Source organism: Netta rufina, assembly GCF_964035555.1.
Source record: "Netta rufina genome assembly, chromosome: 19".
Lineage (NCBI taxonomy): Eukaryota > Metazoa > Chordata > Aves > Anseriformes > Anatidae > Netta > Netta rufina.
Window position 1 is genome coordinate 12,117,519 of NC_140143.1, and position 14,940 is coordinate 12,132,458.

The 14,940-nt window shown below is 45.1% G+C and overlaps 1 protein-coding gene across 5 annotated transcripts in view; it reads right to left on the minus strand.

Moving 5' to 3' along the window:
* Positions 1–14,940, minus strand: part of MAP2K4 (mitogen-activated protein kinase kinase 4) — a 102,815-nt gene that overhangs the window by 17,990 nt on the left and 69,885 nt on the right. For all 5 annotated transcript variants that reach the window (XM_084298709.1, XM_084298707.1, XM_084298710.1 and 2 more), the window contains 3 exons: positions 11,119–11,238; positions 8,980–9,031; positions 8,414–8,541 (listed from right to left, as the gene is read on the minus strand). In XM_084298709.1, coding sequence (XP_084154835.1) covers positions 8,414–8,541; positions 8,980–9,031; positions 11,119–11,238 — 300 coding nt within the window. The remainder of the gene's footprint in view (positions 1–8,413; positions 8,542–8,979; positions 9,032–11,118; positions 11,239–14,940) is intronic.

A 14,940-nucleotide genomic window follows, 5' to 3' on the forward strand; every position in this document is an offset into this window, starting at 1 on the left:
ACCTCAGTGCTGTGAAAGCCTTGGTCTAAGAACACAGATGTGAGTCATCCACACAAGCAGCGAGGCAACCCAGTTGAATTTTTCAGAGGTTATACCCCTCTTCCCCAGTACTAGGTGACTGATGAAAAAACAATTAACCCTTTGTTTTCTCTGGATCTGTATCACAGAGCCGAGCATTACAGGGGTCCATGCAACATCCTACACAGCAGCCTAGTCTGGATGCAGCAGAAGACAGGGCTCCTCAGGCGGAGTGTGAGATAGCAGAGCAAAGGCAACATGACAGTGATGGGTGGAACAGCTGATAGGGGAGCAGAGAAGAGGCCTTCTTCTTCTGCCTTCATCGCTGCATGGCTGTGGACAAGCAGCTTCTTCCTGCTCCTCAGTTTATCTCTAGGATCCCAGTAGGAACACAGCTCTGGGTAAAGCTTTCTACGTTTCTTGATGAAAAAAAAAAACTACATAGCAGGTAAGAGTATTATCATTGTCAAAAAATACTTCAATTGTCAAAAAATACTTCAGCCAAAATATTTATCCATGCTTTAACTTTTTATTTCAGACATTCCTTTCCAAATCCCCTCTGTTCTTTGATTTCCTTTCCCTCCCCCTCGCCCAGGTCAGCCATGAACCCCGTGGCTGCAAAGAGATTATCAGCAGAGATCATGTTTCTAGAGAACGGCCTTTCCTCCCCTCCTATTTCCTTTACATATTTACTCTGAGAGAATGTTTCATTTAAAAACTTCTCCAGCAACATTTTCCAGGTGGAGACACTGGTTTCCGTTCGCATGGGATTACCATCTCCTCCCAAGTTGGCTTTTCTAACAGGAGTTTGAATTCCTCGATCTCAGTAGCAGGAAGATCCCAGGACAGCAAGGGACTGGTGCACAGGGGACACTCACTGGACACAGAAAAATTGGCAGGAATGTTTATGAGCCCAGTGAGACCTTATTGGGCTTCACACAGTATATTCTTTATGACCATTATCTTGTTAAAAAAGGTAAACGTGGCTGTCATAAACTTGGACTAGTACAGCGCATTAGCTGGACAGCTGCTAAACAAGCTTCAATAATTTGCATTAGTAAATGGCTTAACTGATAAGTGTCCAAGAGTTTAAGGGGACCCTATTCTGTGGGAAAGACAGGACTTATAATGGGACCTCAAAGGTACTTTTCCTTGGCCTATGGCTAATGATATCACAGAAAATACATAATTAACATTGTTAAATCATTAAAATATTGTGTGATAAATAAGTGCTCCTGAAGAACAAGTGTGAGCTGAGCTGCTTGGTAAGTTGGGCTCTGACTGGATGCTGACTCATTCAACCAGAAACAGAAAAAACAGCACTCTGGAGTGACAGACATGATCCTAGAAAAACGGGGAGTATGAAATCCCAGAGGAGCATCATGATTAAAGGCATGCAGCTGAGTGATGCACTAGGAACACCTCCTCTCATTGTATACTCCAGAAAGGGGACAACTGCTGGAATTTTGTTTGTCTTCAAGGTCTACATTTGTAAATGGATGCAAAAAACCTGGAGGGCTTATAGCATAGACATTAACTACAATCCAATCTGCCTTAAGGACATAAACTGTTCAGTCTCTTAATCTCCTCAAAGAACAGCTTAAGAGGTGATTTCATCAGTCAGAAAGTACCTGCTGGAGAAAGAGGCTGTGGCAAGAAAAAGACTCATAAATTCTTCAGACAAAGTAGAAACAGAAGACCATGCCCATCCATTAAAACAAGGCTTGCTCATTAAAAATACTATATTAGGAGTGTAATTAATGACCAGGACCACTTCAAGTGCACTATGGATTCTCTGACACCTGAAAAGGCATCTTTAAAGCAGGACAGAAACTTTGGAGGGCTTCTTCATCTGGTGTTGTTCTGGAAGTCCACAGCTAAGTATCCCAGAGCTTGATGCAACCCTTCAATGCCATCCCCTCCACTGCTTATAAGAACTTCACTGGATTCACAGAGGTAAGCTCTGGAGAGGCAGCAGTTTTGGAGGGCTGTAAAGTACTGCTTCAGCGCGGCTAAGTAATTTCATCACAGAATATCACTGAGAGACTGCTATTTTGGTGGGGATGTTTTAGAAATCCTTGAAGTAATTAAGGCTGAATTGCCATGAGCTGTTACTTTTCTGGTCTCAATGATTTACCTTTGAACACATGCAGGAAAGAAGAGGAGTCCAGCAGAAAGCAACAGGAAGACTTCTGATCCTGGAGGACACTTTAAGCAGTAGAATAGGGAGACAAGAGGTAGTGTTCAGAGATGAAGTTATGGACATTTGAACCAGAAACCAAGTTCAACAAAATGCAGATGGTCATCAGCATTGTGTGGTTACTCAGACTGGAGTCACGACCAATTTGAGCCAACTTGATCTCTAAAAGATCTCCTCCATTCAACCAGGACCTGTTGGTGTGAGTGCAGGATCGAGAGGATTCCCCATCTGCATTCAGTCAGCTCAACTTCTGCTCTCACTATCCATGAAAATTTCCACCTGGAGAGCAGTGCCCTCACCACTAGCTCTAACCTTGATCCTTCTCATACTATGGGAAATCAGGAGCTTTTGCACTCCACAAGTTCTGGAGTGTCTGGTACTAAATGAACAGACTTAGAGGAACATTGCAGGCTGATGCCAGTGTCACAAATGGACTTGTGCCCCCTCTCTGTGCAGCCAAGACATGGAGGACTTCGCAAGATTCAAGCTACTATTTCAGATTGAAGGCAATCTCAGAAAAATGGCCTAAAACCTACGACAAGACAGAATGAAATATATACCTCAGTCAAAAATTGAACTGAAGGCCATGGCCTGCCACAGCTCCAGGAGCTGGGACCCGCCAACCCTGGTCCATGTGCCCAACCTTGTCAATGCCCAGCTGAACTGCACTCTCCAGAAAGCAATGCCAAGCCCTGCTTGCCTCTCCATGTGCCATTTTTCAGAGACAACACAGAAGAATGGTCAGCCTCTGAGGGCTCAAAACACTGCAGACATGCAGGGTGGAGGCTGCGTGCCCAGCTCCAGCAACACCCCGGAGCAGACACTGCCCTTGTGTCCTGCCTGCTCTGCTGCCCAGGGTGACACTGCAGCAGGAAACAGGTGGAGAAAGTGATGGCTGGACTTGGCTGTGCCTAGACCTCAGTGCCAAGGTAATCTCTGGGGTAGCCTGGTGCTGTCAACCACATCTCACAGCCCCTCAGCTAGTGCCGTGCTCTCGGTAGGAAGAGGATCAGCACTGGAGTGGAGAGACTTCCTGCACTATCCCCATGGTCCTCCTGAATAGGGCGCTTTGCCAGCCTCAACCACACAAGCAGCAAGAACCAAACAGCTCAGGGACAATGAGAGAAGCACACCTACAGAGCTGGGAGCTGTGTAATCCTTCTTTCTCCCTTCGCTGCCCCTGCCCACGCCTGACCCCCCCCGAGGAGCCAGACCCATACCTCTCTGCAGCTTCACTGCTCCACTGATCTTGTCTTTCTATGTGTGGCTTTGAATCAGCCTTTCCTATGGCTAAACAAGACAGTAGGGAGCTACTCTAGGGCCAGCCCAGCCAGCCACGCCCTACGCAGAGCAGAAGCTGTCCGCTGTTTCCAGCTGTGCTCACCAGCCAGGAACATGGATCAGACTGTCTCCTGCCTCCTCTTTGCTTGATGACACAAGCTCCACTCAGCAACCTCTGATGCCTTCCAAGGGCAAAGATCTCCCAAACCTGTTTTTTAAGCACTTTCCATGTAAATCCTGGTGGCCAAAATTACCTTTTCCTTTTCAATATTCTCCTCCATGAAACTCACATCCTGGCCAAGTGATTTGCTTACACAGGTGCTAGCACATTTACCCAGGTATAAACATGGGTAAACCAATTGCCTGTGCAGATGAGCGGCTGAAGGGTCGAGGTGGGAAGTCCTTCATGCTGTAACCCTTGCAGGACAGAGAATAAAGCTCTGTCTTTTATCTGAGGATAAAGAACGTGGGCTCAGTTCCGCAGTGGAGGCTGCTCCACACAGGCTCTGCACTGCATGATGTAAGGAGCTAAGTTTGGACGGGAGAAGTCCCACACTGGGTGAACCTCACGGACAATTTTAGCTTATGAATGAGTAAGCAGAGACATGTTCTCAGCCAAAACCACTGAAGGATGTGTTTGACATCAGCAGCACATGAGCTCAGAGAGCTGCGCTCAGAGCTTAGGCATCTTCCCAGGCATTTGCTACGCTTAGAGCAGTGTGGAACCAGCCTGTGATGTGTGCAGAGGGACGGTGCCACATGTCTCACAGTTTCCCTTCAAATCTGCTTTCTCAGTCATAAAAATTGTGGCTGGGTGCCGAGTTTCAGATTAAAAAAAAAAAAAAAAAATCCAACACACAGCACAGTTCGAGCATCCAAAAGGACTTTAGCTGCATGAAGTCAAACCAACAGGCTGCCTGTTCAGTTAAATGAATGACCAAGCTCGATGAAAACCTTGGCACTGGGTCAGGAATGAAAAGCTGAAATGCAGGCTTCTGCTTGAGCTCTGCCCAGGTGAACGGGTTCTACCCCAAGCTGCTCCATCCCCACAGCTTCTCCTTCCACATCCACAGGGAGGCTCAGGGAGCATGGCACAGAGACAGCTTTGTTGCCTGTCTCAGGAATTCTTCATTTTCTGTGCATGGCCAAACTCTGTACGATCCATCCAAAGGTGGGGACGCGGGCCCTCCTGGACACAGAGGCCAGCCCCAGCAGTGACGCCCACCTTTCCCATAGGAGAGTGAGGACAGCAGCACATCCTGTGTGCTGCTCCGCAGTGGCACTGCAGTGCTTGAGTTTTGCACTTACCATCTAACCATGCACATGCGGGACAAGCAGAAGCACTGTTGCTGGGACAAGCATTAGCACCAAGAAGGCTGCTCTGTATACCCCTTGCCACGCAGCTCTGTGCACGGCCCTCAATTCAATAGCTTGGGAAGGGTGGGAGAAGCAACATGGGGTGCCACCACTCAGCCACAGCTGGCAGAGGGCAGCTCCAGGAGACCTGGGAAGAGGACCTGAGGGACAGAGGACATTCATGAGACAGTCATATCTCTGTCCTGAGAGAGGTCCCAGAGAAGCAGGACAGGGCAGGACATCTGACCACACACTGTCAGGATCCTCACCTCCATAGCTGCTTCCAGTTTTGTCTCATCACTCCCCTCTGACACAAAAACTGGGATCTCTTGAGCATCATGGTGAAAAGTAGGTGAAAAGCCCCAGACTGTCAGCTTCAACATGGCACTTAAAGTCTCCTCCTCCGGCCCAAATCAGAACCATCAGCTGCACTAGCAGATAATGCAGGGCCCACCAGGGAGGCAGGGCTACTTGATAAAATTTTCAGGCGCTGCTGCTCTGGAAACAAAGCTGAAGGACCAGACCAGAGGGGACTGATCTTGCAGCAGAGTGAAGTTGACCAAGAGCTGCTCACCACTGACAGGGCAGTCAGGCTCTCCTTTCCCACAAACACCCTCCTCTATCCTCCTTTGTGCCACCATTCAGGCTCTGCATCTTCTCAACAAACCAACTGCATAAGAAATATTCTGTCTCCTTTCTTGTAAGGTCTGCTTTATAACTACTAATCCTTGAACTGGCTCTCCATGGCTCAGAAGAGCAATGTAGCAGAAGAGAAGCAGGAGCAGCAGTCAGGAGGACCAGGAAATACCCAAAAGCCACCTCTCCCCTGCTGGTAAAAGCTTGTAAGGCTGGCATGACCACACTGTGAAACCTCACCTAGAGCAAGTCCACAGTGCTGACACCAACACGGGTCTTGGGAGAACTCAGCATCACGCTGTCCACACAAACAGCCTGAGCTGCCCTAGGGGACAGTCCTGCTATCCTGGGACAACAGGGAGGCTCCAGTCTTTCTTTCTTTCAGAGAACACAAGGCTTGTTATTTCAATACAATGTCAAATGGAAATTTAAAGTCAAAAGCAAAACAATTTTTCCAGAACTAGCAGCTCCAAGGTTGACATGCTGCTTTCTGTGACAGCTCTAACAATTTTGGTTAAAACACAAAGAATTTGCTTAGTATCTGGATGTGGCTCCTACTGCCTGATCAGACTGCTCCCAGCCAAACTGGGAGACATCCAATGTTGTTATCAATGCCTACATGGAGACCCGGCTCCAGTGAGCATGGTGTTATCAGGTTCCTTAGATGTGCAAGTGCTCATACTACAAGAATTACTTACTGCAAGTGCCAAGGAGCCCTTGCAGAGCAACCTACTCTCATCATCACAGAGTATCATCCAGCAGCCATTATTAGACCTGTCTTGTCTGAATACAGTTACACTGTGGCACTACAGTAGCCTTTACCTATTTTGCACTAAAGCCAATTACTTTCCCTTTGAAAGGAGTGTGACTGGCCTGACTCACTCCCAGGTATAGCCAGCACCACTACAGCCATCAGTTTTTGCTGGTGTAGATAAGAGAACTGGCAGTTGCATCTGCCTGCTGGGGACATCTCCCCATTTCCAAGGCTTCCTGGTACATGGAACTGTACCAGGAAGTACAACTGGTACATGTACTTAGAGAGGAGTCACTGTGTCTGCAGAGAAGAGAAGAGGCCAGCAGTCTCCCACACCAGGTGCCAGCTGCTGGCTCATCCCACAAACTGTATACCATGCTAATGCTCTTACAAACACAAACTGAATTGAAACATTTTTGCTTGCTGAAAAGTGCAACCCAGTCTGGAGCTGGTGACAGAGGTGCACAAAGAACACAGTGCATATGGACAAGGAGGAAAATTAAGATGTTATCAACCACCCACCCAAGTCCCAAGGGAAATGAAGAAGCACAGCTATTTACAAACACACTAGTAATTGTCATGTAGTGACTAAACCAACAGTCTATACAAAACTAACCACCTACCCATGGTTTTAAGAAAAAGTGGGAACATTAATACCTGCAATTATAGTCCACTGAATTTGTGAGGGAAAAGGGGAGAACAAGTTTTCAAGACCTGTATTTACAGAACTGATGCACACCTCAGAGGATAGGGAAAAGTCAACAGTATTCCTAACTCCATTAAGCAATGCTACCAGAACTGCCCACAGGATGAGGGGTGAATACTCATCCTCAGAGCAGGTTATCACAGCCTCTGCACTGGCTCCAGTCCCATCCTGGAGCACTACTCTCTGCTTCTGCCCTTAGAATCACATTCCCCATGAACACAATTGACTGTGCAGCTCCAACTGATCCTCTTCTCTGCATAGACCTCCATACAGTTGCCGAAAGTACTCAGAGAGGAGACGCCCCTGTCCTCTCTCCAGACCCTACAGGTCTTTAAACAAAGTGCCCCATGTCACCAAGTTAGGTAGTTCTGGAACTTGCACACGCTTTGTTGTGCCACAGCAGTGGTTTCCAACAACAGAACTCATCGGTACTTTTCCATCCAGACCAAAGCTCAAGAGCTCTGACTCTGTTTGCACAGATCAGAATCAGGGCAAACGGGTTTTATCTGACCATGGTGTGCCAGGAAAAGCCATAGGAGAGCAGTTACCTAGACCAGATGTGCACCATAAAATAAAAAATAAAAATCTCTCTCCCTCATAAGTTGTCTTTAACTACCGCTGCCAAAGTTCAATTCCAGAAAACATAGCATTTTTTAGCATATTGAGACATAAGGTAGAGCAATCAGAGTTAAACAGTCACTGGAAATAGTTATATTTGCACCAGCAGATAAACAGCTCAGACACAAGCCACTCCTCAAAATTCAGCTCAGGTGAAACCCAAAAGTGCATTTTCAAAACAGCCAGATGTACAGAAGTATTTGAACCCTCAGACAGCTTTGAAAATCACAACCACAGCTTTTATCGCTGGGAGATACAGGGAAGCAAGCAGGACAGACTCACAGGAGCCATAGCTCAGACCAAACAATTTCCATGCTGCTGTTCCACTACTGCTACTCTCCAGAATTACATTTTCCTGGAATTAAGTTATGGCATACTTTGGAAATAAAGTGGTTTTCAAAAATCACTATAATTCTGAAAGATTTTACTCTGCAATCACTGCTATGATATCATCTTACCATAATAAATGGATTTCTTGAAGACTAAGAAACCCTCACACCCAAATTGCACTGCCTTCCCCTCCGTACTGTGCTGTTTTTTGGAGTATGAATGGGTGCCTCTGCAAGATACAGAAATGCTCTCTGTTCCAGTGCAACTGCAGCATTGGCAGCAGCAGAAGAACCCAGCTAAAAAAAAAAAAAAAATAGGGAATTTGGTTGCTTTGCCACTGCCTGGATGTTTTTGCTGACACTGCCAGCAACAGCCCTTACTCTAGAGTTTGGTTTCTTCTGGTACCCCATTTGAACCAAGCTAGTACTTTGGTCAGTCATGCTGTGCTAGGCTTGATGAAGGGGGATAGTAACCTGCATATGAGCATGCCAGCAACCTCACACATCCCACTCACCGCCATGTATGGTCGGCACCCTGCATCCCGTGTTTTGGCAATGGAGTCTACGAGCTGTCCACTAATGCCAAAGTCACAGAGTTTAATATTTCCATTTCTGTCCAGAAGAATATTGGAAGGTTTGATATCTGTAAGGGAAAGAAATTTAAACTGTTAAGTCACGGCCTGATGTTTCAATTTCAAAAACAGCAGCTGCACAGAATCAGCACCAGTAGCGAATGCTGTGCATGGCGTTGGCATGGGACAGGCAGGAAACAACATGGCGTGCTCATCACCTCAGGTTCCGATCAGCAGCAGCAGGAGATGGAGCCTGCCCCAAACAGGTTGTGTGCCCAGAGGTAAAGGCAGACACCCAACAACCCTCAAATACCACTACAACAGTCTTGGTATGGAAAAACACAGGTTGGAGGAGCAGTGAAACAGCCACCACCTGTGCAGAATCTGTTTGCTTTCCAATGCTCACACCTGTGGCAGTACCCATGCAAGTTACATTTTGACTTGATGCAAAGGCTGATTAAAATTCTTGTAATTATTTTGGGAGGCAAGAAGAAAAGATACAAACTTACCTCTGTGAATGATTTTCAAGTTTTCTTTTAAGTGGTTTAGTGCTTTCACAGTCTAGGAAAGAAATACAGAAGAAAAATAAGCAAGCGTCATAAGATTCCTGTGATTATTAAATTGTTGGAGTTCCAAGAAGAGAGGAAAAACATTAAATATGAAAAGACATCAATGCTGTAAATAGATTATTAAAACATTTTTCTCATAGTTTTTCCTGCAAAGAGGTGACAGAAAATAGGGGAAGTGGTTAAGTAAAACACGTAACATTTGTAACCTTGAAAGATCACACTTTGGGAGACAGAAGCAAGAGATGAAGTTAAGCAATTTCAGATATTAATTATCTTCAGTAAGAACTTATTTCAAGCCCTACGCTGTACTCTTCCAGTAAATAATAAATGCCCTATTTTGCTGTTCCCATTCCACTGGCTGAGCAGCAGCTCCTCATGTCAGTGGCGTGAGGAGCAGCAGATAAGGCTGTTCTGATTCACCCACTCACCATCAAGTGGAAAAGATATTCAGAGAGCCTGGTATATAAGATAATTTAAAAACACAACAAAAGAAAACAGCTGAAAGATCAACATTAATTAATTTCACTTCTATTGAATAAAACATTGAAATAGATGGCCAAAAGATTGTCTTAATGATGATGGCAATAGGATGTTCATGTTGAGCTGCTAAGTTCTGCAAAGTTGTGGGAAGACAAAGTCTAGCAATAAAAATCTTCCTGTTCCTGCTTGCATTTTCCAATGTGCACACTCCTTCCTGCTCGCACAACCCTGTGTTCAAGCATTTACATAATTAAAAACTTTGGCAGCCTCTGTGATAAAAATTTTTAATGGACCAGGACTTCCAGGTTAAGATGAAGAAAACAACAATCATGTTCTCCACCTGCTGAAGAAGCCACCTGCATTTTAAGAGCCTTTGCTCAATGCCACAAGAGATTTCTCTGGACTGGAGTGGCTCAGTTTACCAGAGATCCAATGGACGTGACAGAGTTTCAGGGGCAGCAGCAGGACAGAAGTTTCAGGATACCTTTCAACACCCTTTTGTCCACAATCCAAGACCAAAAGCTTTTTTTTTTGCAGGGCCAAAACTTACCCTTGTGTTTAGACAACCAAGGGTTCATTTTGGCAGAGCCAAATATAATTCTTAAGGGCTTCTTAAAGGTACCCTCACTTAGAAAATAATTCCTTCACTTCACTACTGGAGGAATACACATACACAGAACATGAAACAATCCAATGCCAGAGGACCTTGGGGAGACAACGGCCTTGATGGAGCAGGGGTGTGCTCAGATACCTGGGATCGGACTCACCTCACTTCACTTGACCATCTGAAGTGCCATGAGATAGGAACCCGGCTCCTATACAGAGACACTAACCTCTTCCCACTGACTTCAGAGAGAGAGCATGCAACTTAGACCAGAAACCTACGCCTACAAGCTTAGTAGGGTTCACCTCTCCTGGCTATGCTCAACCCCCTTTTCCCTTTACAAACGTGAGATGGGGAGACAGTTCATTGATTTTAGATAAATCCTTGGGATGAGATAAACTGCACCTAGCTTCCAGGAAAGCCACCTCTGTCTGGCACCTGGCTCCTGCCACCCATGGTCTTGCTAAGCAGCATTGCAGGATAACAAAAGGACTACTTGCAGATGCAGCCCCTTGACAGCCCCTCCCAAACACAGGGCTCACAGTGTGCTCAGGTCCTGTCAGTGCCCTAGCCCTCCCGCTGTTACAGGAAAGCTGTCTGGAAAGGCAAGTCATGTCATTTGACAAGGTTTTGCTGACATCCCCACGCCATCTCAGTGCCACAAGCTGTGAGCCTGCAGCAGAGGCACAAGCTGCCCCACTACAGAGCTGCCCCTCCTGCCCACAGTCAGCAAGCAATCCTTCCCAAATTTCTGGGGCTCAGAATAAAAATTCTGGGGCCTCTGCATACAGATTACAGATGCCAGGACCTGCTTCTCTATCATGTGTTATGTCATGCTAAAATTAGAATACTCTCAAGGTTCGTTAAAACTCTGAAACGATGTAACAGCAGAAGTTGTACTGCATGCATATCAAGCAATTTTTTTTTACAAGCAAGTAAGAGAGATCTGAATATTTCAAATCAGCTTTAAAAAAAAAGTTTAACAAAATACTCACAGCTAAAGTGATTTTGCCTAGGATTTCTTCTGGAATAACATCATCTAATACACTATATACATATTTGTAAAACTTATCAAACGAGGTAGACATGAGCTCCATACAGATCCAACAGTCACCCTGGAAAAAGAAAAGAATCATTGTAACTGTCAAGCTTAAATGAGAAACAAAAGCCCAGAGAGCATCCCTTGAATCCAATAAAACACAAACAGCAACCTGCATTTGACAGGAAGGATAGATTTCACCTTGATTAATTTCAGCCATTTCAGCAGCAAGTCTGAATTAGTCATTGAGAGCAATGGAAGAGTAACACCAATACATACCTTTCCTCCACTCCATTTACCAGCAGAGAAATCTAACCGACAAGATCAGACCTGACATTACAATTCAGATGCCTGAACCTAAATGAATCAAAGTCTCAAAAACTGCCTGGCTCTCAAAAAGGCTGATGGCACAGTGAGATACAACCATGCACAGTAAGATTGAAAAAAGACCCTTGCAGTTTATGACAACCCTGCACGGGTCAGAGAACATTTCATACCACATTTGGAGGTATGATCTAAGCAAGAGAAAATGAAAATAGATTTAAGAAGGTGGGGGGGGGGTTGTTGATTTATATCTTGCAGTTAAGTTAAATGCAGAAAATTGTAAGACATATCTCTGTTAAGCTAAACAATCATAGGAGGGTAACATGTTTATGAAACTCTCTCCTGAGATCTGTGAATCAACTTGCTCATGACAGATTTGCTGGGGAGAAGAAATGGATTCCCACAAAGATGATATATAAAAGGATTTCATCTTTTGTCATAGTATGTATCTAGTATATGGTGATAAATGGCTTAGCCACGGATTGATCTCAAATTTCACATTTTTGAACATTTTAACTCAAGTAAAGGACAACTGAATGCTTGGTATGACCTGTTTCTATAGAGTATAATGCACTTCATGCAATGCTTCATTGCTAGGAAAACACCAGAACTACAGCCACCCTCCCCAGAAACTACACATTCTTATCTTCTACAGGCAGTATCACAATAAGTGTTAAAACCACGTTAGCTGTCAAAAGTAGAGTGCAAAAGACGGTTGGCCAGTCTGGTTGTCTCATTCTGGTTAGGCACCATCCAAAACACTTGTGTGAAGAGCAGTAGCTTCCGCAGGGAGCACTGCCCCTGGCTGCCTGGGTGGCTCAGAGCACTGGGTGCCTGCCTGGCGGTGACTTCTGCCTGGTGGTGACTTAGCTGCACATTCCTGGAATACAGGAAGTAAGAAATACAGGAGAAGCCTCCTTGTACTGCAGAAGGTAGATTTTTTTCCCCTCAAGAACGAAAACACAAACATGCAAAAAGTACATACATGGAAATTAAATTAGGAAAAAAAAAAAAAAGAGAGAGAGAGAGAGTATAGGCATTCTGGCAGCGCAGCAAAGCCCCGTGCTCCCATCCCGTGCACCTCCAGTCACTTCTGTCTGAAGCAATCTGCCGGTGCTCATGTCAGCCAAGAGCAATTCTCAAGCTGTACTCAGATGATTAAAAAAGCTTGCAGAGCCATGTGTCTTAAAGCCAAAAAGGGGGGTTGTGCCCACTCAGAATGACCTCCTGGACACCATGAACACACACCGAGGAATGAACAGCATCCACCAAGGCCTGACTCCAGTCCAAGCACTTGGTTTATTGGGAACAGAAGGGGCCAGCAAAGGTGGTATCAGCTCATTGCCCACCCAATGGAAATGGCTGGTACAAGCCTGAGCCCAGAGAACAAGCATTTCACCTGAAACAAAGAAAAAGACACTGATCAAACAAGCACTGTGCTGAACACAGAGGCTGAGACACTGCCCAGAGAGAGGCAAATGCAGCACAGTGGAAGAGGACACAACTGGTGTTTCAAGTGACTGACATGAGCCAGTCACAGAGAGAGACATGGAGAAAGGAGATCTCGGGCTGCTGGATAAAGGTTGGAATGGATGGATTTGGATGAGAACTTGATCTGATTTAAACTGCAGAAATGAAATTAGGTAACACATGCAAAAAAAATCCCTTTTCAACACTGCAAACAAATGCAGAGTGCAGCTATGGCACATATCATCAAGAGCGGCTAAGAAAAGGTAAGTGGATGCAGCATTAGTGGTGCACACGAATCAGGTGAAATTGGAACCACACCAGACCACTACAAACTATCCACAGTGAAAGCAAATACAGACTTGGTTCTACTGCCTGCAAGTTCGTTGAAGACATTGCTTCTATTTTGACCAGCTTTGCATTAAAAAATTGGTAATGTGCTATACTCCCATGCTGCTGTACCAAGACTATAGGTAACTGGATTCATTCAAGATTGCCAGAATAATACCGATCACCTGCAGCCTCACATTTGTGTCCCATCACACTAATACGTCAGTGTCTTCAGTTGCCCAGGCTACAATGGGATCATGTTTGTACAGGAAAAGCAAACTGAAGTGAAACAACAGGCAAGGTTATCAGAGCTGTGTCCATAACAAAAGCTTCACAGCATACTTTGTATGCCTGCAGGGTTGCAACATGCGTGTGACTGAGCACTCAAACATGTTCGTGTGTAATCACAATACAAACTACTCATGATCAAAAGCACCAAAGGGAAAAAAATCAAGAGATGGTTTAGTTGCTGTCTTGAAGTACCATAGAATGATATAGAAATCCTGAATGGGAGCATTTATTGATCTGGTAATATTAAAATCTACCTGATCAACGTGAGTTCCTGTCAGCAAGATCAGTGAAGAAAGATGACAGCTTTTCAATTATGCAGTTTCATTAAGACTGGTGATGAGACTGAAAATCGTACAAGTTTTCACCTCTTCTTGAGACTTGAAAGGACTTACCTAGAAGCAAAGTTGATGAATTTTACTGGGAACAAAGAGGAAGACTGGCAGGAGCAACTACATACTTGTCATCCAGCCCCTTTCTTAGCAAATTATACAGAGAAATGCTGATGTACATGAGAAAGTTCTGCTTCACCTTGAATTGTGAAGACAAAACTATCTTAACAGAAGTTTATCTTCAATTTATGCTTCCAGGTCAGGTTGATTTCTGATTAGAAAATGACAAAGGAAACATTTTTTCTCTTCCAGCTATAGCTATTCTTCCAAAGAATTATATTTTACTTCTTTTCAGGTACTAAATTACCAGGTACTAACGCACTTCTTGTAGGCATACCAAAAAATACCCAGGAATGCCCTACACTTACTATTTCATTTAAAGTACCACTGCCTATGCTCCAGGACATACACAAAAACTGTGTCTTAACCAGCAACTGGGCTGCTTCAATTCCTGAATGCAGTGTCCTTAGTTCCCAGCCCGCAACTGAGCATGTCACAAAGATGCCACTAGGCTGAAAAGCAGCTTGGCACTAAAAGGACCTGGGGTCTTGGTGGACACCAGGGTGAACATGAACCAGCAACATGACCTTGCCACAAAGAAGGGGAATGGTATCCTGGGCTGCATTAGACAAAGCATTGCCAGGAGGCTGAGGGACGTGATCCTTCCCCTCTGCTCAGCACTAGTGAGGTTAGACCTGGAGTGCTGGGTCCAGCTCTGGGCTTCCACTACAAGAGACATGGAGCTACTGAAGACAGCCCAACAGAGGGCCAAAAAGATGATAGAGTTCAGCCTGGGGAAGCAGCAGCTCGGGGGGGGGGGGGGGGGGGGGGGCGGAATCTCATCAATTTGTATAAATACCTCTTTCCCTCTTGAGAAAAAAAAGTAACAAATAGTTGCTTTAAACAAGCAGCTAATGTGGTCATGATAACCAATGAAACATTCCCAGACTTAGAGGAACAGTCTCAAACTAAATTAG